Source organism: Neurospora crassa, linkage group II (genome assembly GCF_000182925.2).
Source record: "Neurospora crassa OR74A linkage group II, whole genome shotgun sequence".
NCBI classification, from domain to species: domain Eukaryota; kingdom Fungi; phylum Ascomycota; class Sordariomycetes; order Sordariales; family Sordariaceae; genus Neurospora; species Neurospora crassa.
In genome coordinates, this window is record NC_026502.1 from 2,661,928 (window position 1) to 2,684,629 (window position 22,702).

The 22,702-nt window shown below is 53.7% G+C and overlaps 6 protein-coding genes across 7 annotated transcripts; 2 read left to right on the forward strand and 4 right to left on the reverse strand.

Moving 5' to 3' along the window:
• Positions 1-2,371: 2,371 nt before the first annotated feature.
• On the forward strand, positions 2,372-4,051 carry NCU01706 (MYB DNA-binding domain-containing protein; the record flags this gene model as incomplete). The annotated part of the gene is made up of 3 exons (XM_951819.3): positions 2,372-2,435; positions 2,702-3,164; positions 3,216-4,051. The coding sequence occupies 3 exons, from the start codon at positions 2,372-2,374 to the stop codon at positions 4,003-4,005; spliced, it is 1,317 nt and encodes a 438-aa protein (XP_956912.3). The 3' UTR covers positions 4,006-4,051.
• A 2,256-nt stretch (positions 4,052-6,307) lies between these two features.
• On the reverse strand, positions 6,308-8,960 carry NCU01705 (tRNA methyltransferase). The gene has a single exon (XM_951818.2). It carries the CDS (start codon positions 8,060-8,062, stop codon positions 6,632-6,634), a length of 1,431 nt encoding a protein of 476 aa, XP_956911.1. The 5' UTR covers positions 8,063-8,960; the 3' UTR covers positions 6,308-6,631.
• A 757-nt stretch (positions 8,961-9,717) lies between these two features.
• On the reverse strand, positions 9,718-12,110 carry NCU01704 (NADP:D-xylose dehydrogenase). Its single transcript, XM_951817.3, has 3 exons — positions 11,673-12,110; positions 11,168-11,608; positions 9,718-11,108 (listed from the first exon to the last, which is right to left on the reverse strand). The coding sequence occupies exons 1-3, from the start codon at positions 11,734-11,736 to the stop codon at positions 10,435-10,437; spliced, it is 1,179 nt and encodes a 392-aa protein (XP_956910.1). The 5' UTR covers positions 11,737-12,110; the 3' UTR covers positions 9,718-10,434.
• Positions 12,111-13,172: 1,062 nt separating this feature from the next.
• On the forward strand, positions 13,173-15,204 carry NCU01703 (aldo-keto reductase). Its single transcript, XM_951816.3, has 2 exons — positions 13,173-13,786; positions 13,866-15,204. The coding sequence occupies exons 1-2, from the start codon at positions 13,193-13,195 to the stop codon at positions 14,757-14,759; spliced, it is 1,488 nt and encodes a 495-aa protein (XP_956909.3). The 5' UTR covers positions 13,173-13,192; the 3' UTR covers positions 14,760-15,204.
• Positions 15,205-15,507: 303 nt separating this feature from the next.
• On the reverse strand, positions 15,508-19,631 carry NCU01702 (nuclear pore protein). Its single transcript, XM_951815.2, has 2 exons — positions 16,323-19,631; positions 15,508-16,236 (listed from the first exon to the last, which is right to left on the reverse strand). The coding sequence occupies exons 1-2, from the start codon at positions 19,482-19,484 to the stop codon at positions 15,913-15,915; spliced, it is 3,486 nt and encodes a 1,161-aa protein (XP_956908.1). The 5' UTR covers positions 19,485-19,631; the 3' UTR covers positions 15,508-15,912.
• Positions 19,632-19,919: 288 nt separating this feature from the next.
• NCU01701 lies at positions 19,920-22,342 on the reverse strand. 2 transcript variants are annotated; one of them, XM_011395185.1, is made up of 5 exons: positions 22,083-22,342; positions 22,013-22,022; positions 21,810-21,947; positions 21,177-21,746; positions 19,920-21,122 (listed from the first exon to the last, which is right to left on the reverse strand). In XM_011395185.1, the coding sequence occupies exons 1-5, from the start codon at positions 22,085-22,087 to the stop codon at positions 20,049-20,051; spliced, it is 1,797 nt and encodes a 598-aa protein (XP_011393487.1). In that variant the 5' UTR covers positions 22,088-22,342; the 3' UTR covers positions 19,920-20,048. The 2 variants fall into 2 exon arrangements, with proteins under 2 accessions (XP_011393487.1, XP_011393488.1); XM_011395186.1 differs by having other exon boundaries at positions 22,013-22,342.
• Positions 22,343-22,702: the final 360 nt, after the last annotated feature.

The window sequence follows — 22,702 nt, forward strand, 5'->3', positions numbered from 1 at the left end:
GACTAGGCCATCTCCCAAGATACTCGCATCGTTGCGCACAATGGCAGTCAAATTCTAAAATATGGTTAGCAATCAAGGGTACTGTATGAATACCCCAAGAACAGCCTCAAACCCGTCTGCAGCAGTATGGATCACCTTGCCCCGAAAGAATCCTGGGCCAGCGAAGGCTTATGTCTTACGGCTGCAAAGCCGAACGATGACTATCCTTGGGCCGACATGGGAGTGTTGTTGGAAAGCGGAAAAGGTTCGCGTGCCGCGCTCCGGCTTTTCAATCTTTTGCACCTTGATGACTGCCCCCGTTGCGCCAGGCGGAATCCACGAGCGGAGGAGAGCTCCATACCAGCAACAGCGATGTCGCTCGTTATTTCTAACATATCCGTAATGTACGGCGAAATTGACTCAGTTCGAGGCTCCGCAACCGTGAACCAGGACGTTCGAGTCCAATATCTGTCTAACGCACAAACAAAGGGTTTATTGAGGGATGGGGATCCAAACCAAATGGGACCACGAAACTAGCAAACATCAACGGGTGGTACCGTCGTAATGGAGGGTGGCGTGTGCGTCAATGTTCCCCACTAGATTGGTGAGGGTTTTCAACGTCTGCCAGCTTCGCGGAAGGCCTAGCAAGTATTCATGGGTACTTGACAAGACACAGTCTCAGTATCCCGCAACCTATGCATACATATCGAACATCAAAGTTTGATCTCCAGCCCCTGTAGGTATCTTACCATCCATCAGAATTTTTGACCAACCTGTTCCATCTCTTGGGCCTTGCTGGGCTTGGCTATTGCTACATAGCCCTGATTCTATCTCCCCCATTGTACCACCAAGTCCTCAACTGCCGCCCGTACGCGGCGCTGACGACAGTTTGATACAGTGGTACAGGAAAAGAATTGTCGATAAAGCCCAACCGTACCATTCAACAACTACACGTTTTGTTCAATCTCCACCCAACCGTTAGCATCGCCGTAAAAGTCTCAAATGGCGCCAGGCGTAACAGCGTATCATGACAGTGTTTTCCATCCATCATACACTAAACCCTTTGTGACGCGGGAGACTGCGCACCGCTTGCGCCCTGTTTCTTGGGAAGCGAGAAGGATACTTTCCAACTGACAGGAAAAGGTGATGCGTGGGAAGGTGTTGGCCCGGTACACTGCCATGCTTTATGCATGCCTTCGTGTCATTTACCCCTGGTCGATTGTCGATTCCCTCCTAGCTTGCATGTAAGCCAGGTACCAAACAGTTCCCGTCCGGCAGCTGAGCCTCTGGGGAAGATTTCTGCCCTGTACGGTCAAGAGTTCCTAGCCATGACGGGTTCCGATCGGTCTACAGTCCGGAAGAAAATTGGCTGCCTCTTCGGTGACGTGTGCTTTGCCGAACGCGGGTCCGGAAACTGCTTTCACAGATCTTCATGCCCCACCGTTCGATAGCGGCATGGCAGCTGGAACAGCAGTGGCTTTGTGAGAAAATCGTCCTGGATGGTCAGTCAGCCTGATAATTTTACCGTCCTGTCGCCCAAGACGCTGTGTGGTAGGACTATAAGGCTCAAAGTACCTACTTAATGCCGTGAGCACTCTATAACGGACCAAGCTCAACGATATACTCACGCTGGATTGTGGACGTGGGGCTGCCACGAGATGGAGACCGACCTAGCTGGTCTGGAACTCTGGATGTCTCTCCGGTGTGTTATTGCTCTAACTCGCTGACCCCCTACCCAGGTGCTCCCGTCTACAGGGACCTCCATGACATCTACCTAGGTTCCATTCAGTACATGAGAGGTTCTCACCAGTACTCCATGTTAAACAAGCTCGCACTCTTTATACTTTCACCCCCCCCCCCCCCCCCCCCCCCCCCTTGTTCTGCTCATGTATGTACATGTGTGCTCTCTTGGCTACGATTATGATGCTCTCTACATTTGTATCTTTTGATGCTTCTTCGTCCCTAGTCTGTATTCATCTCCTTCACAGGAGATCCTGGTCTTGTCACGCACCAGCCTCGCCGCCTGCGGAGGTATACAGTCTTGAGCTTGCAACTCGCCTTTCATCCCAATCTGTAAAGCGCATGTTCCCGGGAACCGCTCAAAACCTTCTTCCTTGCTTCCTAGCTCTGACCTGGCACCGGACGAAAGCTCGAAGTATGGAAGATTAACCCATTCCTGAACGGAGCTCCAGTGGACCGGTTTATAGATAGAGCAGTCATACGAATTGGCTCTCTCTTTCTGCCTCATTAGTATCGCTCAAGTCCATTGGTCTGAATATCACCAATCAACAAACAAGACATCTCGTTCAAGAAGATAAACGAATAGCCCCTTCCGGCTGAGTCCCTTTTCTCGGTCGAAAAGGCACATCTTTGGATCGTTTTTCTTCCCCACATGTCTTTGCGCCTCGAGACACCCTTCAACGACAAATCATCCCTCTCCAACGGTCTCACAACCAGTCTTAACCTGCATTAGCAGAAGGATTCAAGATCCACCTATTCAGCTTTCATAGCACTCTTGAACAGCCCCGAAGAACTATAACTTCGACGTATCCTCCTCGAGAACTACTCGATCATCTCTCACTCCACGCCAACCGTGCCAGCCAAGACAATTCAACCGCGAGCCTACACTCCCTTGGTCTATGTACAACTCCCTATTTTAGTGGTGCCTTTGTAGATACCGCCATCGTGGATATCGCATCACTCCTCAAACGTTCCGACTCAGATGAGGCCCCCGTGGCTCATTCCCAATACACATCCGCAACGACAATACCGCCTACCACGACGTTGGCACCACCTGCTCTTGGCGGTTCGTCGTTCGCCACGTTTGCTCCAGCCACTGGCACCCGATCTCCGAGGTCTAGCGGTGCCGGCGGACCAGGAGCAGGAGGCAGTTTGGGGAAATCAGGATCAGGAAGCGTCAACTCAGTTCGTCCTGGAAGCGGCGGGAAACGAACCATGCCACCGCATACATCCGAGTCGCCAGCCAAAAAGCAGAGCAAATGGTCGCCCGAAGAAGACGCACTGATCATCGAGCTTCGCGGAAGCGGGATGAAATGGGATGATATTTCCAAGCGTCTACCAGGTCGCAGCTCTATCAGCTGCCGTCTTCACTACCAAAACTACCTCGAGAGACGCAGTGAGTGGGATGAGGAGCGCAAGAACAAGCTGGCAAGGCTCTATGAGAGGTAAATTTAAACCCTGTTCTCCCGACAAAGACCATACCTGACAGTCCACAGGTTTAAACCCGAAATGTGGGCAAAGGTTGCTGAAGAAATGCAGGTTCCCTGGCGTGCCGCTGAAGCAATGCATTGGCAGTTGGGTGAAGTCGATATGGCCAGACGAGCGGGAGTTGTTCCCTTCGCGCTGACTACAGCAGCCTTGGGTGATTCTTCAGTCATGCACCATCGAATGCCTACTTCGAGAGGCCATCATGGTCACTCCCAGTCTCAAGGAAGCCTCCCGAGAGATATTCCCACCATGTCTTCACCAAGGTACAGCCGCGGCCCCCCTGGACCTTTCATACCACCTCCTTCGTCCGGCGGACGGCCACTGGCAGCTCGGCGCGACAGCTTGCCGACACGATCGTCCTTTGCACCACCCCCTCCGCCACACCATCATAGCGACCCCAGCGGCTATACGTTGGCGCCAGCTATAGGTCTGGCTCCCATCCATACATCGAGCTATACTCATCAGAGCCGTGGGGGGATGTTGCCAAGCGTCGCCGAATTGACGACCGGAGTAAGCCCCTACAGCACGCCTGCATACTCGACGGGTGGCATGACCAGTATGGTGAGCCCAACCCACAGTGATACGACGAGCCCTGGACCAACTCATCCTGGTTACTCCGCCTATCCGCCCTTGGAACCACTTGGAACCGTCAAAAGACGGGCAAGTCCGGAAGCGGGAGGGATACGTGAGACAAGCAGGAGACGGCATCACTTCCAGTCTCGACAAGAGGATGGTTACTCGTCTCTCGGACCGCCACCTGGCATGACATCGTCACGACGTGGACAGAGATTGGAGTGAGGGAGCCAGTCAAGAGCAAAACAAGCTTTGGACGGTGTGATTGAAGGAAAATCTAGACTGCTTCTGTTGGACGACCTATCACACATGAAGTTACGTGACTGAGCTGGAATACTCTGAGGCCGAGGACAAGCTTCTCACCATCAAAACTTCCAGCTCGAGCCATGACGAGTGTGTTTTTCATTCTTCCAGACACGCCCCGCCTACGTGTTTGGTGTCATCAGCCATTCAATAAGCACACGCCTAGTACAGGATAACTTTCGTTTTCCCCCAGCGTTACGATCAAACAGGCAAAAACACACAGATTTCGTTACCACTTGTTTTTTTTTTCTTTTTTTTTTTTTTCTTTTTCTCATTTTCCCTTCCTCTTCTTCTTTTTTTTTCGGTTTCTTTCGGTCTCGGCCCGCTTATTCATTTTCTTTCATGTACTTGATACCACAGATCTGGCATAAAACACGGATACAACATACGGACACAAATACTGAAAACAGTATACTTTGGATACCATACAGATATACCTCAGATGCCAGCACCAACCAGTTCACTTGGAGGGATACTTATGAGATAGCTTCTACTTTAACACATTCTGTTTCTTTTTGTTGCTTCTGTGTCTTTTCACACACGCACAGCTTAATCCCACACGGATTTTTCCTTTGTCCGGTTCGAGGTTCAAACAATACATCATACCCTTCAGACACTTTTGGGTCCCCAATACAATACACTTAGCACTCGGCCTCTTGTTCACCCTCTCATGTTCTTGGGACGAATTGATGACATCCAAAAATCGATATGGCTCTCCTTCCTTTTCTATCTTTCTGTTTGGTTTTCATCCTCGGTTTTTCTTTTTTTTGGGGGGGTGTGACTTCTGGTATCTCACCGAACAATGGGGGACTTCTTCAGCCTGTCTCACCTGTCACACCTCTTGTTTCCTTTTCCTTGGCAAACTGTTCTCCAACAACCATCTGATTGATCACCTTGATGCACTTCCCGCGAAATGGCTCAGACTGTACGAGATAGGAAGGCGGTATTCAAAACATAGAGAAAGAGCAGTTTGGGCATGATAGGTTGAACTAGCGGATTTCCTTTCGTCTTGTCATTTGTTGGGATGGGACCGGGACGGGAACTACCTAGGCAACGAAAATGTAAAACAACCATTCAAGGTCAAGGACGGCGCAGCGCGGTGAAACAGGGCTACCAACAAAAAGACGGAACACGGAAAACATGGCGAGTACGGCGGGGATCAAACGAGAACGACTCATTCGGATTGGAAGAAAAAAAAGAAGATTCAGCTCATTTACCATTCCTTTTTCTCCCCCCTTTTCACCTTTCGGTAATTTCTTTGGGGCATTCATTTTTGGAGGTTACAACATAGAACAAGAGAAAAGGAAAAAAGATACAAGGGGATTCGGATCGGAGTTTATGAAATTGTTTTTTTTTCCAACGAATAGGAAGATTAGTTCAGTGGTTCTTGCTTTTATTTTGGTTCGAGGAAGACATCAATCCGCGTCAGATTGGTCAACTATTCGAGATACTTTGAAGTCACTTGCCCTTGCTCATTGGAATCTCGAAGGCGTCGTTTAGTTCAAGCCGTGTCAAACGTGAGTAATCTTGTATCAAATATCGGATTTTCCATGTTCTAGACCCCGGTGATAGATAAAAGCTTTTGAAAAATATTAAGTTCAAATGAAGAGATAAATTGCAAGAAAAAGAAATAACTATCAAGTATCAGAAAGTTTCATGTTTACAAGGACAACATGGACGATTGAACACGGATGAATCACATTGTTCAGGTTGACAAGGGTGTCAGTCGATTACACACTAGTTGAGGTGGACTCGTAGGAGGCTCGGGGGCTGCAGAAAACGGAGATTGGGTAGGTGGGAAATGGGATCTCAAAATAAGGCTTGCTAGGCGAGCGAAGCTTGTTCCTAGCAAGGGGTATCCACATTACCTACTACATACATACATAGGTACCATACGTTCGCGACGGCCAAATTCACTACCTTGATGTTGACGCTGACACCAAAAAAAGATCAGGAACCCCAGGAACGGGGTCAAGAACTACATACGTACTCACCTCTCATATTCATCACGTCACAGTTGCCCTGGTCAGGTTCAAATTTAGTCAGTTACGTTAGGTAGGTTAGGTCAATGTTGGACCAGGAGGCCAGGAGGACCGAAACTCGCTTCTCATCATCATTTGTTCCATCTCCCAAGGGTCAATCAGTTCAGGTACCGTTCGATAAGCGAAAAATCAGGGAATCTGAAGTCAGGGCAAGGCAGGCACGACGACCAACTGCAAGGCACCATTCACCTATACATAGTACTAAAACAACAAAGGAGACAAAGACGGGAGACATGACGCAGGGGTAAAAGGTCTGTCTGCAGGATCAGGGTTTGGTTTGAGGAAAAGTGCGAGGTTTGAACCAATCACTTGAACCACTAGCGATAGCGTCAGGCACCGGGTCGGCGACAGTGGCTAAGAGGTGTTGGATGGATGGATGGATGTAATGCGGTATGCAGTCATAATGTCTATTCTTTCTTTGGTAAGAAGATCGGCTCACTGCCTTTAACAATCCAAGTCGGTGATTCTAATTCTGTTTGACGGTCCTGAGTCGACAAAACACATGACTAGTCCTGCAATGTATCGTCATTGGTAGCGTGGGTAGCCACAACCCACCAGTTGTCGCGCTCATATCCGCTCATGACGACTGCGCCTCGCGCTGCCAACACATCCTCTTCCAACTCACCGTTACGGTAAAGGTGGTAGTAGCGCTGGAAAACTGCGTCGGCGTTGGCGGCGGCATCCCCGGTGTCGGTCTTGGCATCAGGGCCTGCCACCGCGGCTGCGGCTGCGCTTGCAGGTTCGGTTACGCCCGCCCCCGTGCCGCCGCCGATCGTCATGCTAGCGTCTTTGGGGACGGACGACGGTGATAATATCGATGATGATGTTGGGGTCGCCCCCTTTTCCCCAACATTTTTTGCAGTGATAGCTTCCTGTGGCTCGGTGCTATCATGATTCTGCTGCTGCATTGGCGTATTCGCCTGCTCATGCGTTTGTTGTTGCTGCTGCTGCTGCTGCTGCTGCTGCGGCCACTTTTGCTTCTGCTTCGAAGCCTTGGGCTGCTTTTCCTTCTTGGGTTTGGGTTGTTGACTCTTCAGCACCCAAGGGACCAACAGATCCTGCTCTCCGCCCTCGTCCCATCCACGACGACTTTCGCCCTGCTCCAATGCCCAGACATACACCATGACTTGGCCGCCGGGTCTGACGCATTTCAGGAGCTGTCGAATGGCCTCCTGGCGCCTAGTCCGGGTGGACATGTGGTGGATGACGGCGATGCAGATAGCAAAGTCAGCTCGGCCTTCACGGAAGGGCAGCGATAGCCCATCGGCCACAAGCACGTCGTTCGCCACTGCCACTTCACTGCCGGTTTCTTTCCCAATGACGGCATTCGGAGCCTCTGACTCACGCTCGCCGCCTGTAGGTACTTCTTGTTTTTGCTTCTTCTCTTTCTTGCTGCCACCTATCCTGGCTCTGACGACTTCAGCCAGAGGTTGCTGCTGCTGCGCTTTCTGTAGCTCCTTCACACGCTCGTTGGCATGGGCAACAAGATTGGCACTCCGATCCGAGCCCACCATGAAGACGTTCTTGTTGACACCCAGGTACTTGCCATTGCCACAGCCCACATCGAGACCTACGTATCCAGGTTGCTGGGCATGCAGGAACTGGGCCACGGCAGGCCAGGGCTTGTACCGCGTGGCCGAAAAGTGCGGTGCAATAGCCTCGTACACGTTGTGAACGTTGGCACGCTCGTAGGCCTCCGCCTCAGCTTCTGGGTCCACCGCTACCGATGGGGTATCTGAGGAGGGCACCGCAGTGACCGGACCGGCGTCCCCGGCTGCACTCGCACCTTGTGCGGTTCTTGAAGCTGTTTCTGTGCTACTGCCAGGGGCAGAGGCGGCAGAGGCGGCAGAGGCGGCAGTTGATTTCAAAGCTTCCGCTGCTGCCAGCTTCGCAACAGCATCAGCCGCTGACGCGGAGGGTAGTGAATGTGATCCCATCTTACCGGGGAGTGACAAGGTAAGGAGCGAAGAGGTCAAGGAAACGGCAATGCGCACATACGCTAAGGAAAGATAGCCAGGGGTAGTGAACTCGAGGCAACGCAAGACAACCAAGCACAAGGCGGTGCCAAGTGAGGTTCCGAATCGAATGATACCCAACTCAACCACTGGGCTCCAAGAAATCTCTTGCTTTTTTTTGTCTGCCTCCCGACGAGCTGGATTTACCCCTGAGGCTAGAGCAGGAGTGCGTGATGGTAGGAGAGAGTTGGCCAGCACGAGCAATCAGTTGGATGGAGGGTCGGGGAGGTCGGACAATGAGCCGAGTGGGCCTAGGTGGCCGGACAAGGTGGAATGGTGGTGTGTGTTGTGTGCTTGTGCTTGAATGCTGAGGTATGAGGTGTTGTGTGTATTGTGTTGTTCAGCAAGTTGCGTTGTCCGGGCTGTGTTTTTCTGGTCCAAACAGTTGGGCCGTTACCCCGCATTCGGCGAGGGCCTGTATGACTGAGAGTGAGCACGAAAGGGCGTGTCTAAGATCTGAGTGACTCTGAACTTGACCGCTGGTTCGGGCGAGGCTGAGCTTATTGCGCAGTGAACCTCCGGGCTAGACCAAAGTGTCTGAGAGGACCGGATGAGAAGCCGAACCGAACTCGCTCGACGTCAGTTGTGGTTAGACGCCGGCCGGCTTGCAGGCTGCAGGACTTCTTGGGCAGGGCTGGTGGCTCCTTGCCGTGTGCTGGCGCGCCTCGTTCCTCTTCCAGAACGTAAGGTAGGTATAGTGTAGAACGCCGCGGGGATGATGAGCCGGGTGCAGAGAAGGGCGATGAGGCCAGGATGGGGATTTAACACACAAACGCGCACTTGGCGAGGTGTGAGAGGTCGGCTCCCAAGAGGCACAAAGTGGAAAGGGAAAAAGAGGTAGGTGCAAGGTTCCACCGCGGCAGTGTGACTCGTAACCGCTACCGCTACCCGCACCCTACAGGTACCTAGCGCACCGCTATGTACATATACACTACATATTCCACATGCGCACAATGCATAGGTGATCAAGGATGCAGTAGTTGCCGCCCACGAACGGCGAACGGTGGAGTGTCGGGCAACGTCTGTCCACTTCCCTCCTTCTCACTTTCCTTTTCTCCATGGAAAAGCTGCCATGGTCTGTATGTGTATGGAGTGTAAGAGGAACAGCTGCCCGGGCCCCGGGCTCGTTGAAGCATGGAACCTCAGCTCAGGTCCCTACCACGCTGACTGCATCCCTGACCCATTGGGCACGGAGACCAATTGACCCAAGCCGAGTGGTTCGGAGCTGGCAGCCTGCAGTACCTAGTTGGGTTCTGAAGAAACAGCCATGTCATCACCACGACCAAGAGGAGTTCGTGACGTAAAACGGGTCGACATGGGCCTTCCCGTCGCTAGTGTACGTTCGTTGACGAGGTCCGCTGTTCGAGAGAACGGAAGAACATGTAGTGTATGTAAGTAGTGTAAAGTAGTCTAGTCTAGTATAGTGTACTGTATGATGCAGTTGCACTGACCCCCCCGCATCATGGAGCTTTTCTCCCCTATGCTAGAGTAGTAGCACACCTCACATCGAACACAACCCTCCTACTCCTACATAAACACCATTACCAAAAAAAAAAAAAAAAAAAAAAAAAAACAGAAAAAAAGAAAAAAAAAAAAAAAAAAGGCCCCCAAAGTGACGTCTGTGCGTGATGGGCTGACGGTGGCTGACGGGCGTTCGCATCCAATTTTCTCTCGGAGCCGCGCCAGCCTTTGACGGTTTCTTCAACATCATCACGACAGCCGCCGTATAGAATCGATCGGAATCTCCCGACGACAGTCCTCGCTCGCTCGGTAATCTTTGCCGGTTTGTAAAACCTGCTCAACCTTGCTGTGTACCGTTTTACAGACCAAGTCTGACTCTGATCGGACCCAGATGTGTGGATTCTGGAGGAACCAGAGGGGGGCCTAAATGTGCCTGAAGGGTGCACAGGTCTAACTTGCTGGCCGCCAGTTTTGACTGCATCATGACTGCCTGTGCCCGCACGCATGGGGGGGACTTCGGCTCCTGCTGGCACGACACAGAGTCAGGTACAAGGCCGCTACATGAGGGGCACATGGAGACACCTCTAGGTACTTGTTCATTCGACACGCTGGGGGGTGCATCCATCACAAGTCTCCCTTGTTGGTTCATGTCTTTGAAGAAGAAATCTCCGATCTCACTTCTCACTTCTCCCATCGATAGACTCCACGTTGGCTACCGTCGCACTCTAATGAACAGCAGTTCGAGTTCGGCTGCAATGCTGCGCTGCACAATGCGCGCTGCCATGCACTTCGGCTGACGACCTCCTCTAGCCAGACCGACCGGACCCATCACTTTACCTCTTGCCCGTGTTCAGGGGGCTCTGCGCATCAAACACATCAGTCGTGATCAGGTCGGGATACGTCACTCCGCCCTGCTTCAGCGCTTCCTCCATCACCTCCATCATCACCAGGCTCTCCTCCCACGGCAACGACTCGCTCTCCTTCTTGCCGTCCCGGATGCAGCGCGCGCACTCGTCCGCCTCCCAAAACATGCCGTGGCCCCAATCCCGCTCGGGATCCTTGGGGATCGAAAAGTCGACCGTCTCGATCTTGCCGCCAGCATCACCTCGGATCACCTTGTACTGCAGCGGCCGAAACGCCGGTCCCGTCACGTGAATCTCGCCGCCGGAGCCCTGAATCCGGATACCCGGTCCGCCCGTGTTCTCTTTGTCTACCCCGGTCGCTAGCCGGAGAGAGGTGAGGGCAATGCCCTGGCTCTTGTGTTGCGGCCACTGCACAATGATGCTGGTAGCCTCGTCGGCGCCCGTATGGTACTTTTGAACGGCCGCCACAACCTTGGGCTTCTCCTTCTCCTTTTGCAAATGGTACATGGTCTGGAAGACCCATGTCAGCGAGTAGATGCCGAGGTCAAGAAGGGCACCACCAGCCAGGTCCGGGTTAACCATGCGGTGGGTGTCGGCGAAGCTGACGGTGCCGTCGGGTTGGTCATTGCCGAACGACAGATCGGCTATTGTAGCCACCTAGTCAGTATATGATTCTCACTAACATCACGTCGGCATAACGTACCAACAACACGGTAGACGGGGCCAATGACTCCAGACTGGATCAACTCCCTGACCTTGATGCTGATGGGCTGATAGCGAGTCCAGACTGCTTCCATGAAAAAGACTTTCTTCTTCTTGGCCATGTCGACCAGCTTACGGGCCTGCGAGGCCGTTACCGTGAGGGCCTTTTCGCACAAGACATTTTTGCCGGCCTCGAGAGCAAGCATGGCATTCTGGAAGTGATGGCTGTGCGGGGTGGCCACATAGATGATATCGATCTCGGGGTCGGCGACGAGCTCGTGGTAGGATCCGTAGGCCTTGGCCGAACTGGGGGCCTTGACCTTGACAAGGAACTCCTCGGCCCTCTGCTTGGAGCTAGACGAGGCCGCGGCAACGACCTCGTGGCGGACATCGTGCACGTCGCGGGTGGTGGCGGGATTGGTGAGCAGATCCTGGGTGAATGCTGATCAGGCGTGTTCTGGTCAGCTTGCTGCCTTGTCACTGTGGTCCAGATGGTCGAGACTCACTCTCAGCAATCCACCCGGTTGCCATGATACCCCACTTGAGGGTGAATGGGGTGTTGGAGGCCATTGTTGCTGGTTACGTCTAGTGTATCCTCCACGCGATTGATGCTCGGGTATCCCTCGGGCTTGACAGATGACATTTGTCGATGGGAGGTTTGACAGTTAAAGATATAAAAAATACAAAAAAAGACAAGAACTGGCGATTGAGCGATAAACACGCGTTACATAGATGCCTGTTCCCCTCCAGTCGTCGTCTTCGAATGGAGTCGTTCCTGTTTCCCCTCATTCCCATTCACTACCTCGGTACCTACCTACCTCTAGGAGTACAGTACCTTAACAGATCGACTCCTCTTTGGCCCCATGGGGTTGATGGCGGGGCACTCGCCGGTTTGGGCGCCCTAGGCTGTTAATATCCGGGCCGGTCTCGCGGATAAAGCGGCCCTGACAAGGAATCCAGTGTGGTGGTTTGCCGAACCAGGGCACCCGCCTCTATTGCGTACTGCGTAGTGTAGATCGGTCAGTCGGCGCTAGCACTAACAATTTTCACCTTGACCTGACCCCTTTGCATCCCTTCCTCGTCAGGCTCGTGTATGTACACTACCTCGAGTGTATTATGTACACATCGGATGTATTCCGTCAGTTGTTTAACCCCTACGTACCCCGCCCGCAAAGGAATACTGTTCTAGGAAGGAATGAGCCAAATGCGACGGCCCCTCTATGGAAATATTGGTTCGACCATTGAGTCTATCAATTACACTATACACCCGACGTTGGGAGCTGGATCCTTTTTCAACAACAGTCCGTCGTTTACATACCCCATTTGCCATTATCACACCTAGTCAAGCCCTGCGAGCCAAGCCATTCTAGACCATCTACCGACCATCCTTATTTCCCTTCCTTTCCCACCAAATCCACCTTGCTATCGCCAAGAGCAGATTAACAGAGCCTCGTTGCCTCGTTCATCCACCACTACTCATACCCGACGCGGTCTGGATTGGAGTCCGGACGGCTATCAGGCATAACACCCGGCCTCGACTGAAGGACGCTGGCCACACGTGTGATCAAATTTCAAATAGTGGAAGCAGGTAGAAACTAGCTGCTTCTCTGGACTTTATCGACTCGCTTGATGCGCTGCTTCCTGCCTAGGTAGGCCCTGCTACTGATCACTCCTGCATCGGGCATATACCATACATACAGTGTAGCTCTACCCACTGGGCTTCCACCCGACGTTACTGGCTGAGACTCGATACCGGTCTGAAGGATTCCAGCACCCATCTGAAGCCGGCATCGAGGGACCGCTGCAAGTCACCCAAGGTGTGGACGAGGTAGCCCAATACGGCAGAGACGAGAAAGCGCCGAGGGCAAGGACGGGAGGAACTGGCACGACTGGCACTCACGGCAGGGCAACTGGCGCCCCTCCTTGTCAGTTGTAACCCACAAGTCATCCGTACCCGAGACTACCTAAGTACGTAGAGGTACCTACCTAGCTTGGTAAGGTAGGTAGTTCTGGCCCGTATCAGCCAATGGCCCTTCGCCTCAAAAGAGGACAGTCTTTGTGTTGCTTTCAACCCGTGCCCCAAGTGCGTGCTTTTGCGAACACCACTTCTTCTGCGTCCACAAAGCTGCTGCCCTTGCTGCCCTACCGTCTCATCGTGCGACCATCTCCCAACCGTCCTGCCCATGCCCACGCCCGCGGGCTCTCCCTCCCTCCGCGTCAGACCAACACCAACGGCATCCCGTGCTATCATTGTTCTTTGAACAACAAGACCACCACACAAGGTTGTGAAGCTTGGAGCACAAGCGGCGCTGCCTTCTCTTCCATTGCTACCAGGCAGCTGAGAGGCACCCGTAGTACCACCACCATGGCGAGCGCGGATGCGTCAATCAACAGCCCTGCGGGGTCAGATCCCCTCCACCCAAAGGTCAATATGCCACGAATGATCTATGGCACAGCCTGGAAGAAAAACCGTACCGCCGACCTGGTCTACCAGGCCATCAAGGAAGGCTTCCGCGGTATTGATACGGCTGCCATGAAGCGCCACTACAGCGAGGAGCTTACTGGCGAGGGTATTCGAAGGGCCATCAGGGACGGAATCGTCACCCGGGAGGAGCTATACGTGAGCAGTCTTAGCACCCGTCGCTTACCTGACTTATTTACTCTTCTGAACCGTAATAAATTAACCTATATTCTGACAGATCCAAACAAAGTACACTCCCCATGACGACGCCTTCCTAGCTGAACCCGCCCTCTACCCAACCATAACCTCACAAGTCCTCGCCTCCGTGACCTCCTCTCTGCGAAACCTCGCCCACGCCGATTCGCCCGAATCACAAGAGGACACAAGCTACATAGACTGCCTAATAATGCACTCCCCCTTCCCCGACCCTGTGTCGACGCTTGAAGCCTGGACGGCCTTACAGTCCTTCGTCCCGCACCGCATTCGTTCGCTAGGCATTTCCAACATTACCCTCCCAGAGCTGCAGTATCTTGTCGCCGACCCACGCGTGACGGTGTACCCGACGGTGATTCAAAACCGCTTTCGCCGCGCCGAGCGCCGGTGGGACTACGAGCTGCGCCGGTGGTGCGCGAACCAGAACAGTACGCGCTGGAAAGGCGAGAAGAGGACGCGCTACCAAGGGTTCTGGACGTTGACGGGCAACCGGGGCGATTGGCCGACTCAGAAGTTTGTAAGGGAGCTGGCGGCGGCGGTGCCTAAGACAACACAGGAGGTGGAGGCGCTGGAGGCAGAGGGGGCGGCGGCGGCGGCGGCGGCAGTAACAGAAGAACAAAGAGAAGGAGAACAAGATGGTGGGAAAGGCAACCTTGTTACCGGAGAGCCAGCAGGGCCAGGGGATCTTGAGAGCGGAGATGGGGAGTTGGGAATAAGTCTGGAAGCCGCCTGGTATGCGTTAACCATACTGGGAGCGGATGTGGTGGTCTTGAACGGGACTACGAGTCAACAACACATGAGGGATGACTTGGACTGTCTAGAAAGGGTAGACAGGTGGAGGAAGACACCGCAAGGGAAAAAAATGTGGGATAGGTGTTTCGAAGAATTCAAGGCGTTGGTGGGGATGCCGCCTTCGTGACGGGAACGTGGTGGGTGTGGGTGCGACTTAAAACGGCTGAGCGAGGGGACATGATTGGTTGGTGATATGTAATAGGTGTTGGATCTTCGATGGGAGTCTGGATGAGTGTCTAACATACTGGCGATGTCATTCTCATCCAGAATTACCGGCGAGCATCAGTGGCGGAAGGGAATCAGCGGCAACCCAGGATGCACAGGACTGAAATCGGACAGCGACAAAGGTGGCCCGACGGAACCGGGGATATTAATGGTCAGAAGATGGTAACAGAAGGCAACACAAGAGTTATTATGGATACCAATGATTTCCCTCCAATATATCAGAAATAATTTTGCTCGGTGAGCACTGCATTACTATACCTCGATAGAAAAGCTCGGAAAAAAAGGGGGGAGGGGAGAAGGACGGGATTCGTTCCGAATAACTCGCTTCGCACCTCTAAAAGTGGGTGAACAACCTTGACTCGTGTGGATTGCTATAAAAAAAGGGGTCACCAACGAAGGAAGGGCACTCTAGTCGTGTGGCAAAAGGACTTCTGTCCATGCCATCTTCACACCCCTACACCACAACGACTTGTGACAGAAAGTGCTATAAAATTGAACCAAGCCCTGGTTTGTTCGTTAGTCTGGTATCGAAAAAGGTAAACTGGCTAGATATAGGAAAGTGTTTGGTTCTCTATCGGGTAACCACCGTAGATCGATAACTTCTACGGTAGTTTTGGAAAAGTGAAAGAGAGAGGCATCAGTGACTTCTGTGGCGTCCTAAACCTTGATCATTATCCTATGATGCTGTTAATGAAGCCCAGTTTTGCTCTTAGGAGGCTAATAAGAGTTCCACATCCCCTCTCTTCGAACTCCAGTCCGAAGAACTATACAAATAAGCAGACCAGTATCGACTTGTCAAAGGCTAGCGAATTTGAATCACTTCGTCCCAGGCCAACTGACAGACGACTGAGATTTCCAAGAGTTTTGTCACCAGGTCTTCTTCTACTGATCAACTGTTTCGAGCCCTTCTTTTCCGACATGATAATTGTTCATCACTCCTCTCTTAGTAACCGTAACCAAGTCCAATAATCCTTAGCTTTACTAAACATTCATCCTCTACCCCAACATCTTATCTCTCACCCTCCTTAACAATATACCCAACACCCCCCCAAAACTCAATCAGCACTAGCCCGAGCCAATGCCTCAACCAAATGCGGCGGCAGCCTGTACCTCAGCTGGCTGGTATACGTCGTCAAGTCCACCGTGATCTGCTTCAATCTTGCAAGCATCTCGCGCGCCGTACCGGTGTTGCCGACGAACTGGCCGGTTAGCAGCCGCTCGCGCTGCCGCGTGCAGCAGATGATTGTCCACATGAGCAGGTTGGGCACGTTGATGGCTACAGGCTGGGGCAGACTCGAAAACTTGGACGCGTAGGACCGGATCTTGGCGGGGTCGCCCATGCAATCGTCGGTGGGGAGGATTTCGAGGGAGCGAATGACCTGGGTTGGGCGTGTTAGTAGAACGGTACTTGGTGTTGGTGGAGGATAAGGAGGGCAAGGAAAGGAAAGGAATGAAAAGAACATACATCAATAGCCTGGGCCCACTCGTTGCGCTGAATCATCTCCTTGATCTCGCTCATCTTCAACAAAATATTGCATGCGATCCTGTTCTGGTCGCGGACATGGTTCAAGAACATGGCATCGCGCTCGTACATGGACATCATGGTATGGGCCAGCTCAACGGGATCATCGATCGCCGCCAGGCTGAGGCTCGTTCCCTGCTGCGCGTTGGCCACGTCGCCGTCAGCACGGGGCTTGATGGGCACCAGGCGCAAAGGATCCTCGCCAATCTCGAGCGAGACAGCCTCGCTGAGGGCACGGCTGACGATGGCGATGACGGTGTCGTAGTCGCCTGCCAGGTGGTAGAGCAGGACGGCGTCCGTGGTCCGGCCGTTGTCGTCGGCGTAAGTGGCAGCCTGGTGGGTGATTTGCGTGACGAACTCTTGCTCGTGGCCCAGAGCGATGAGAGAGCCGCGCTGCTCGATGACGCCGGGGATGCGGTGGCCATCGGGTTTGATGTCGCCGATAAGCTTGCTGAATTCGCGGGTTTCAAGGACAAGTTCGCGGAGAGCCTCGTGGCAGAGTTGGGCTTGGGCTTGGCCGTTACCGGCGGCGTCGTCGGCGTTGAGGCAGATGAGTACCAGGTAGTCGACGGCGGAGGCGGCGTTGGCAGCGCGGAAGTCGCGAGTGTAGTACCCCAGCATTCTGCCGAAGTTGATCTGCGGGAGACCACGGGTGCTGTAAGAAAGCAGCTCGTTGCCGGTAGTGAAGGCATCGGCAGGACGCAGCAGGCCGTAGTAGGTCAGGGCGATGGCGAAGTGGACAGCATCGACATAAGAGAAGGGGTAGAGATAAGCAATAGCCTCCTCGAACATGCCCGCGAGAATCTGCATGAAAAAGAACATGCCGAAGCTACCGTTAGTGTCCTCGGCAGGGCTCTTGGGGAAGTGCTTGAGGCCAATCTCCTTGATGCTGGCTCGGAGCTCAGGAAGACCGTACGATTCGCCGGCAATCTCAAGCTCCTTGGCAGACTCGCGGGCGAGGTTGAACTGCAGCCAGATCCAGTCGTTGACATCTGTGTTGAGGTTGTCAAGACTCCTGTTGCTAACATCGCACCGACCGATAATCTTGTAGCAGGCCATGCGGAACGGGTCGATGGTGCCTTCGGGGGCGTTGCGAATACGCTGGTTGTACTCGCTAGTGCACCGGTCTTGCATCTGACGCTTGAGTCTGCGATCTTCGCTAGAGGCATAGCTGTTGATGTAACCTGGGAACGTCCTGTCGATGCTGCGGAAGTGGTGTTGCATGTCGTTGACGTACGTGGCCGCCTCGTTCACAAAACCAGCGCGCAAGAGATAGAAGACAACAGCCCAGATGTACTCGCCGTTGACAGACTGGAGATCGGTGTTATCGGGGACCAACGTCTTGCGGGCGATCCGGAGCCTGATATACGCCTTGATCTTGCTGACAACGTCGGGCTTGCCTCCAAGGTTCGCGTCCTGAGGATACTTGGCGATTAGCGCGTTGACCTCGTCGAAGAACTGCTTCTCCAAGAACCGGTTGGCGCCGTCGAGGATCTGCTTTCTCATATCAACAGCATTCTTGGATGAGGTACTGGGATCCAGGTACTTCTTGGCAAATGCCCGTTCCCTTGGCACCTGACCCAGATGAGGGTTTTCTCCGACAATCTCCATCATGGCCCGATACGCATCCACAATATGCGGCGCATGCTTGTCACCAGACCTGCTCTCCAGATCCGCGAAATCGCGACAAATATAGACGGGCTCCCTGTGCTGCCGGGCATCGTTGACGTAGCGGACCTGCTCGGAAAGCTTTTCCTGCTTTTCACGAAGGAACCGGTCCTCCACCGAGCCGAATGTGCTAACAGAGGTGCCAGCGTCCTTTTCGACATCCGAGAACTCGGGCGCATGAGAACCAATCCGGCTTGGTGAACCAATGATGGATCGCTGCAAGCCTGACCTCGCGTTCTGGGTAGCGTGAGGGGTCTGAGAGCCTCTGCGACGAGAACGACCGAATCCTCCCTCGCGGGCCGAACCACTGGCACGCTCGGCCTCGTTCCTAGGCTGAATGCCAAAGTGCTGGTAGATACGTTTCCGTTGTGCTTCCCACTCCATCGTCACGTTCTCCTCCAGGAAGCTGTCGAAATCGCGGACGGAGCGTTCCAGGCCATCCGATATCATGCTCAGCGTTGTCTTCTGTTGCAAGTTGGACAGGTACGTCTCAACATCCACCTCGTCCCTAGCTCCATATCCGGTCTGTGGCCTTTCCGCCCGTGCCCCAAGGCCAAAGGCGCCGAGATCTCTGATAGCAGCGCCTGGGTCGACGCCAGACGCGGCGAGGAAGTAGTGTGCCTTTCCATCGATGGGACGACCCTGTGTCGGAGGGCCAACCCTTTTGAGTCGCTGACGAAGATCACCAAGGCCGAGCTGGAGACTTGGGAGGTCGCCGAGCGCCGTCTCCCCTTCGGCCAGCTTCTTGTTACGGGCGAGTAGGCTGTCGAAGAAGGCGCCACTGGTCTGGTTGACGGGTGCCGAGTTGTTGGCGGGAGCTTGGTTGTTGGTAGCTCCGAAGAGGCTGGCGCTCGCGGTACCGGGAACTCCCATGGTGGCAGGTTGTTGTGTAGAAGTAGCCGGGGCACCGAAGAGGGAGGGCTTGGCGGCCGTTGTTGAGGTGTTGCCCAAGCCACCAAATAGACCCCCAGTGGTTCCGGCAGCTGGCTGTTGATTGGCAGTGGTGGTGCCCAGGTTTCCAAAGAGACCACCAGTCGCTGGCTGGGTGGTAGTCGTGGTGGTGCCTGTACCGAACAGCGATGGTTTGGCATCTGTGGCCGTGCCAGTGTTTCCAAACAAACCGCCCGTGGTTCCTGCTTGGGCCGTCGCGGTGCCGGTTGTCGCAGCTGGTGTGCTTCCGAACAGACCACCGGTGGCTGGAGCGGTCGCAGTCGCGGTGCCGCCGAAAAGGGAGGGGGTCGCTTGAGTGGTCGCGGGATTGGCGCCGAATAAACCGCCAGTCGCTGGGGCAGTCGCTGTCGTGCCGGTTTGGGCCGTGTTGGTCGTCGGGGTTCCGAACAGCGAGGTGGCAGTGGTGTTGCCCGCAGTACCACCAAACAAAGTGTTGGTTGCTGGCGCGCTCGTGGTCGCTCCGCCCAGGTTACCGAAGAGAGACATGGTTGCAGTGTCGATTTGGACCAAAGAAAACCGACAACGTGTGTGGGAAATGCGATGGGACGCGTTTGGTCGACGCGCGTTTGCTGTGCTGGACTAGCAGAGCGGCGGTGCCGTTTGGAGTCTTTGTGGTGTTTTTGTTGTTTTGCGTCGCCTTGTCGATTTGTTTTTCTTGAATTGGCACCGCGAAGGCGGCAGCTCCCCAGCCTTTGATGTGGGGCGCCAAGGGACAAGTACATCTACTTTGTGCTGCACGGAGCAATCCCGTCGGTTGAAAGTACTGGATACCTGCATGGTCCACGCATTATTGCTCCCATCCTAGCTTCGACAGCACACAGTCTATCAGGTACCTACAACACCAATAATCTCTACAGTACGCTCTCGTGATATCATTCACACTTTTCACCGTTCATGACAAAAACAAAGACGTCATCATTTACATCATCAACACCGAATTGTTTAATGGCATCTACTGGTTTACTGCCCCTTACGTCCATACTATCAAGAACTCCACGCCAATTCCAGTTCTATGTTTCCTGGCAACCTCTTAAATGACTCTATATTCTTTTAGTTGGCCTCTTGACCCTCGAGCGATGACCCCTTGAGAGCCGCATCGATCTTCTTTCTATACTCCTGCTGAGTCCTAGCCTGGTCAAGGAAGATCTCGTACTTGGCATCCAGAAGCTTCTTCTCGGCGGGATCACCACGAGACCAGACCGTCTTGCCGGGCTTGCTCATGCGGTCCATAATGTCCCACAGAGGCTCAGTCGTGCCATCCGGCTTGGCACTGGCCGCTTTCGCTCCCAGCATGGCCGCCCCGTGCACCACTGCCGCGTTGACGTAACGAGGGATCAAGACAGGCATGTCGCATGCCGTGGCAATCAGGTCCATCAGAATCTCGTTTTGGCATTGGCTGCCTGACATGAAGATGCTCTTGATGGTGTGTCCGGCCGTGTTCATGGCCTCGACAATCTGTCGCGTCTGGAGGGCGATGAATTCCATGGTGGAATAGTACAACAAGGCCATGCCGTCCTTGCTCTTGTCATTGCTCATGCCAATGATGGCTCCACGCATGTTGGGGTCGGCAATGGGCGAGCGGTTGCCCCAAAGGTCGCCATAGAAGAAAAAGTGGCGGACCAGGTATGATATGGACGGCGCGTTGGTCTTTTTGGCCATTTCCTTGAGATGTTCGTTGAGGTAATCGTAAATGTTCTTCCCGGCAGCTTCAGCCTCTTTGACGGTTTCGTCATATGCGACATGCGTCTCCAGCATGTGCTTCATGAGCTCGCCTGTGGCCGACTGGCCTCCCTCAGCCATCCAATAGCCCGGGATCAAAACATCCCTGTACGGACCCCAAACTCCGGGTACGAAAACCGGACCCTTGGACATGGCGAGATGGCAGGTTGATGTGCCAGCAACGGCAGCTAAACGGGTAAAGGCCTGCGATACGTCGTTTGGTGCAACGCTGTCGTCGCGGTGATCCGGGGATAGCTTGACCTTGGCACCAACTGTCCCAATCCACCCAGCGTATGCGTCGATAACACCGCTGCCGATGGCAATACCAGCAGGTAGGCCGAGCTGTTGGCCTGCCTCTTCAGACAAACCGCCAACAAGCTCTCCCGCGCTCATCCAAGAGCCGTTCTATTTGATGATTAGCCATTTCGTAAACAGTCAGCACTCGGATCAGGCACTCACTACCCCGTCAACTCCGCCCATCCTGATGAAATTGTCCGTCACGAGGTCGCCCAGGCCAATGGTCTCATAAAAGTCCTCTTGCCATCCCTTTACGCTACCATCGACGCCCACAGGCACGAACCCCTGCTTACACACAGTGCTGCAGAAGCTTCGGATCTCCTTTCCAGTTGCGATGTAGGTCAAGGCATCCGTCAAGTCGAAGAACTTGCAGCGGGCAAACAGCTCGGGCGGCATGTTGTTCTTGAGCCAGAGAACCTTGGGAATCTCCATTTCCACGCTCATCTTGCCGCCGACATAACGGAGTAGGTTGTGGTTGGTATTGTTGATCTTCTCCGCTTCCGCCAGAGGGCGATGGTCGAGCCACAAGATGACGTTCCTGTCATTGCCATCGTTCTTGAAATCCGGACCGGTCACCGGAACAGGTTCGTTTGTGTCGTGGGTGAAAACGGCCAGTGAGCATGTGGCATCAAATCCGATTCCCTTCACAGAGTTTGGGTCCACTTTGGATTCGGCCAGAACCTGCTTCACGCAGTTGCAAATGGCATTCCAGATGTCTGTCGTTGATTGTTCCTAAGCGAGATGTTAGTGTCCAAACTGAGGAGATGCTACTGTCCCTCGTTTTGATCTACATACGTATTGCGAGCCTTCAAGGCCCGAGGAAGGCGTCCATAGCTTGATGTTTTGGGCCGCGAGTGCCTTGATATCGCCCGTCGAGTCAATGATACAGGCTCGGGCTGAGCCTGTTCCGACGTCGATGCCAATGTAGTGATCCTGTGCCACTCTGCGGTAAGTTATTTGTTCTCGGATTGTAGAAAAACGGCGAGAATTTCCCGAACCTGTGAAGACCTGTTCCGGAGTCAGTTGGTGACGTTACATGCCACTAAGTGGTTGTTTGTTTCCACTTACGACATAGCTTCTTTAATTGGTGAGGCTGAGCGATGAGGGAGAGCCGAGCTGATAGACCGTCCGGGCGACTTGTTGTAAGGCTCTAATGTCTGGAGTATGAGAAATGAAGCGAGAGAAACAGCAAATTCAAAAGGAAAGATGTCGACATGGGAAGCTCAAGGAGGAGCTCTAGCTCTTTGTACCTGTTGGATCGCGGGGAGGACCGCATGACGTGAAGGAAGCGATTAGGCTGTATGTTTAGCATGTGCCCCACACTCCCTAGCTCTACCGATAGGGCTCCAGGGGTACTTTTCATCCCACTGGACGCGGGCTGTAGTGTACAATTCTTCTCCGAACTTGTCCCAGGCAGTGCCATCCCGCCATCTCAGCCAGGTACCCGGTAAACCCGCCCGGCCAGCATATGACTTATCAACCAATGAAGCAGGTCATCGGACTTGCAGAGATATCGAGGGCTTGAAAGAATTGCTGGATCAGCACGCTGATCTCCGTGTTTCCGAGACCATGCATTCAGCGTTCCAGGCGTGGCCAGAGGCGTTGGCTTCCCCTCCTTGGCGGTTGTCCCGAGATGCACCTCCCAGAACCTCGTCCGAGCGGTTTATGGTGTTGTTGTTCGCTTGGTT

What these genes read in the sequence shown, in the direction of transcription:
- NCU01705 (XM_951818.2), bottom strand. Translation starts at nt 8,062, where the DNA reads ATGGGATCACATTCACTACCCTCCGCGTCAGCGGCTGATGCTGTTGCG.
- NCU01704 (XM_951817.3), bottom strand. Translation starts at nt 11,736, where the DNA reads ATGGCCTCCAACACCCCATTCACCCTCAAGTGGGGTATCATGGCAACC. An exon ending in AACCGGGTGGATTGCTGAGA is followed by an intron (nt 11,609 to 11,672) that starts GTGAGTCTCGAC and finishes ACGCCTGATCAG; the next exon opens with CATTCACCCAGGATCTGCTC. An exon ending in CCCCGTCTACCGTGTTGTTG is followed by an intron (nt 11,109 to 11,167) that starts GTACGTTATGCC and finishes TGGCTACAATAG; the next exon opens with CCGATCTGTCGTTCGGCAAT.
- NCU01702 (XM_951815.2), bottom strand. Translation starts at nt 19,484, where the DNA reads ATGTCTCTCTTCGGTAACCTGGGCGGAGCGACCACGAGCGCGCCAGCA. An exon ending in AGTGGGCCCAGGCTATTGAT is followed by an intron (nt 16,237 to 16,322) that starts GTATGTTCTTTT and finishes CGCCCAACCCAG; the next exon opens with GTCATTCGCTCCCTCGAAAT.
- NCU01703 (XM_951816.3), top strand. Translation starts at nt 13,193, where the DNA reads ATGGCCCTTCGCCTCAAAAGAGGACAGTCTTTGTGTTGCTTTCAACCC. An exon ending in TCACCCGGGAGGAGCTATAC is followed by an intron (nt 13,787 to 13,865) that starts GTGAGCAGTCTT and finishes ATATTCTGACAG; the next exon opens with ATCCAAACAAAGTACACTCC.
- NCU01701 (XM_011395185.1), bottom strand. An exon ending in GCCTTGAAGGCTCGCAATAC is followed by an intron (nt 21,747 to 21,809) that starts GTATGTAGATCA and finishes CATCTCGCTTAG; the next exon opens with GAACAATCAACGACAGACAT. An exon ending in TGGGCGGAGTTGACGGGGTA is followed by an intron (nt 21,123 to 21,176) that starts GTGAGTGCCTGA and finishes ATCATCAAATAG; the next exon opens with AACGGCTCTTGGATGAGCGC.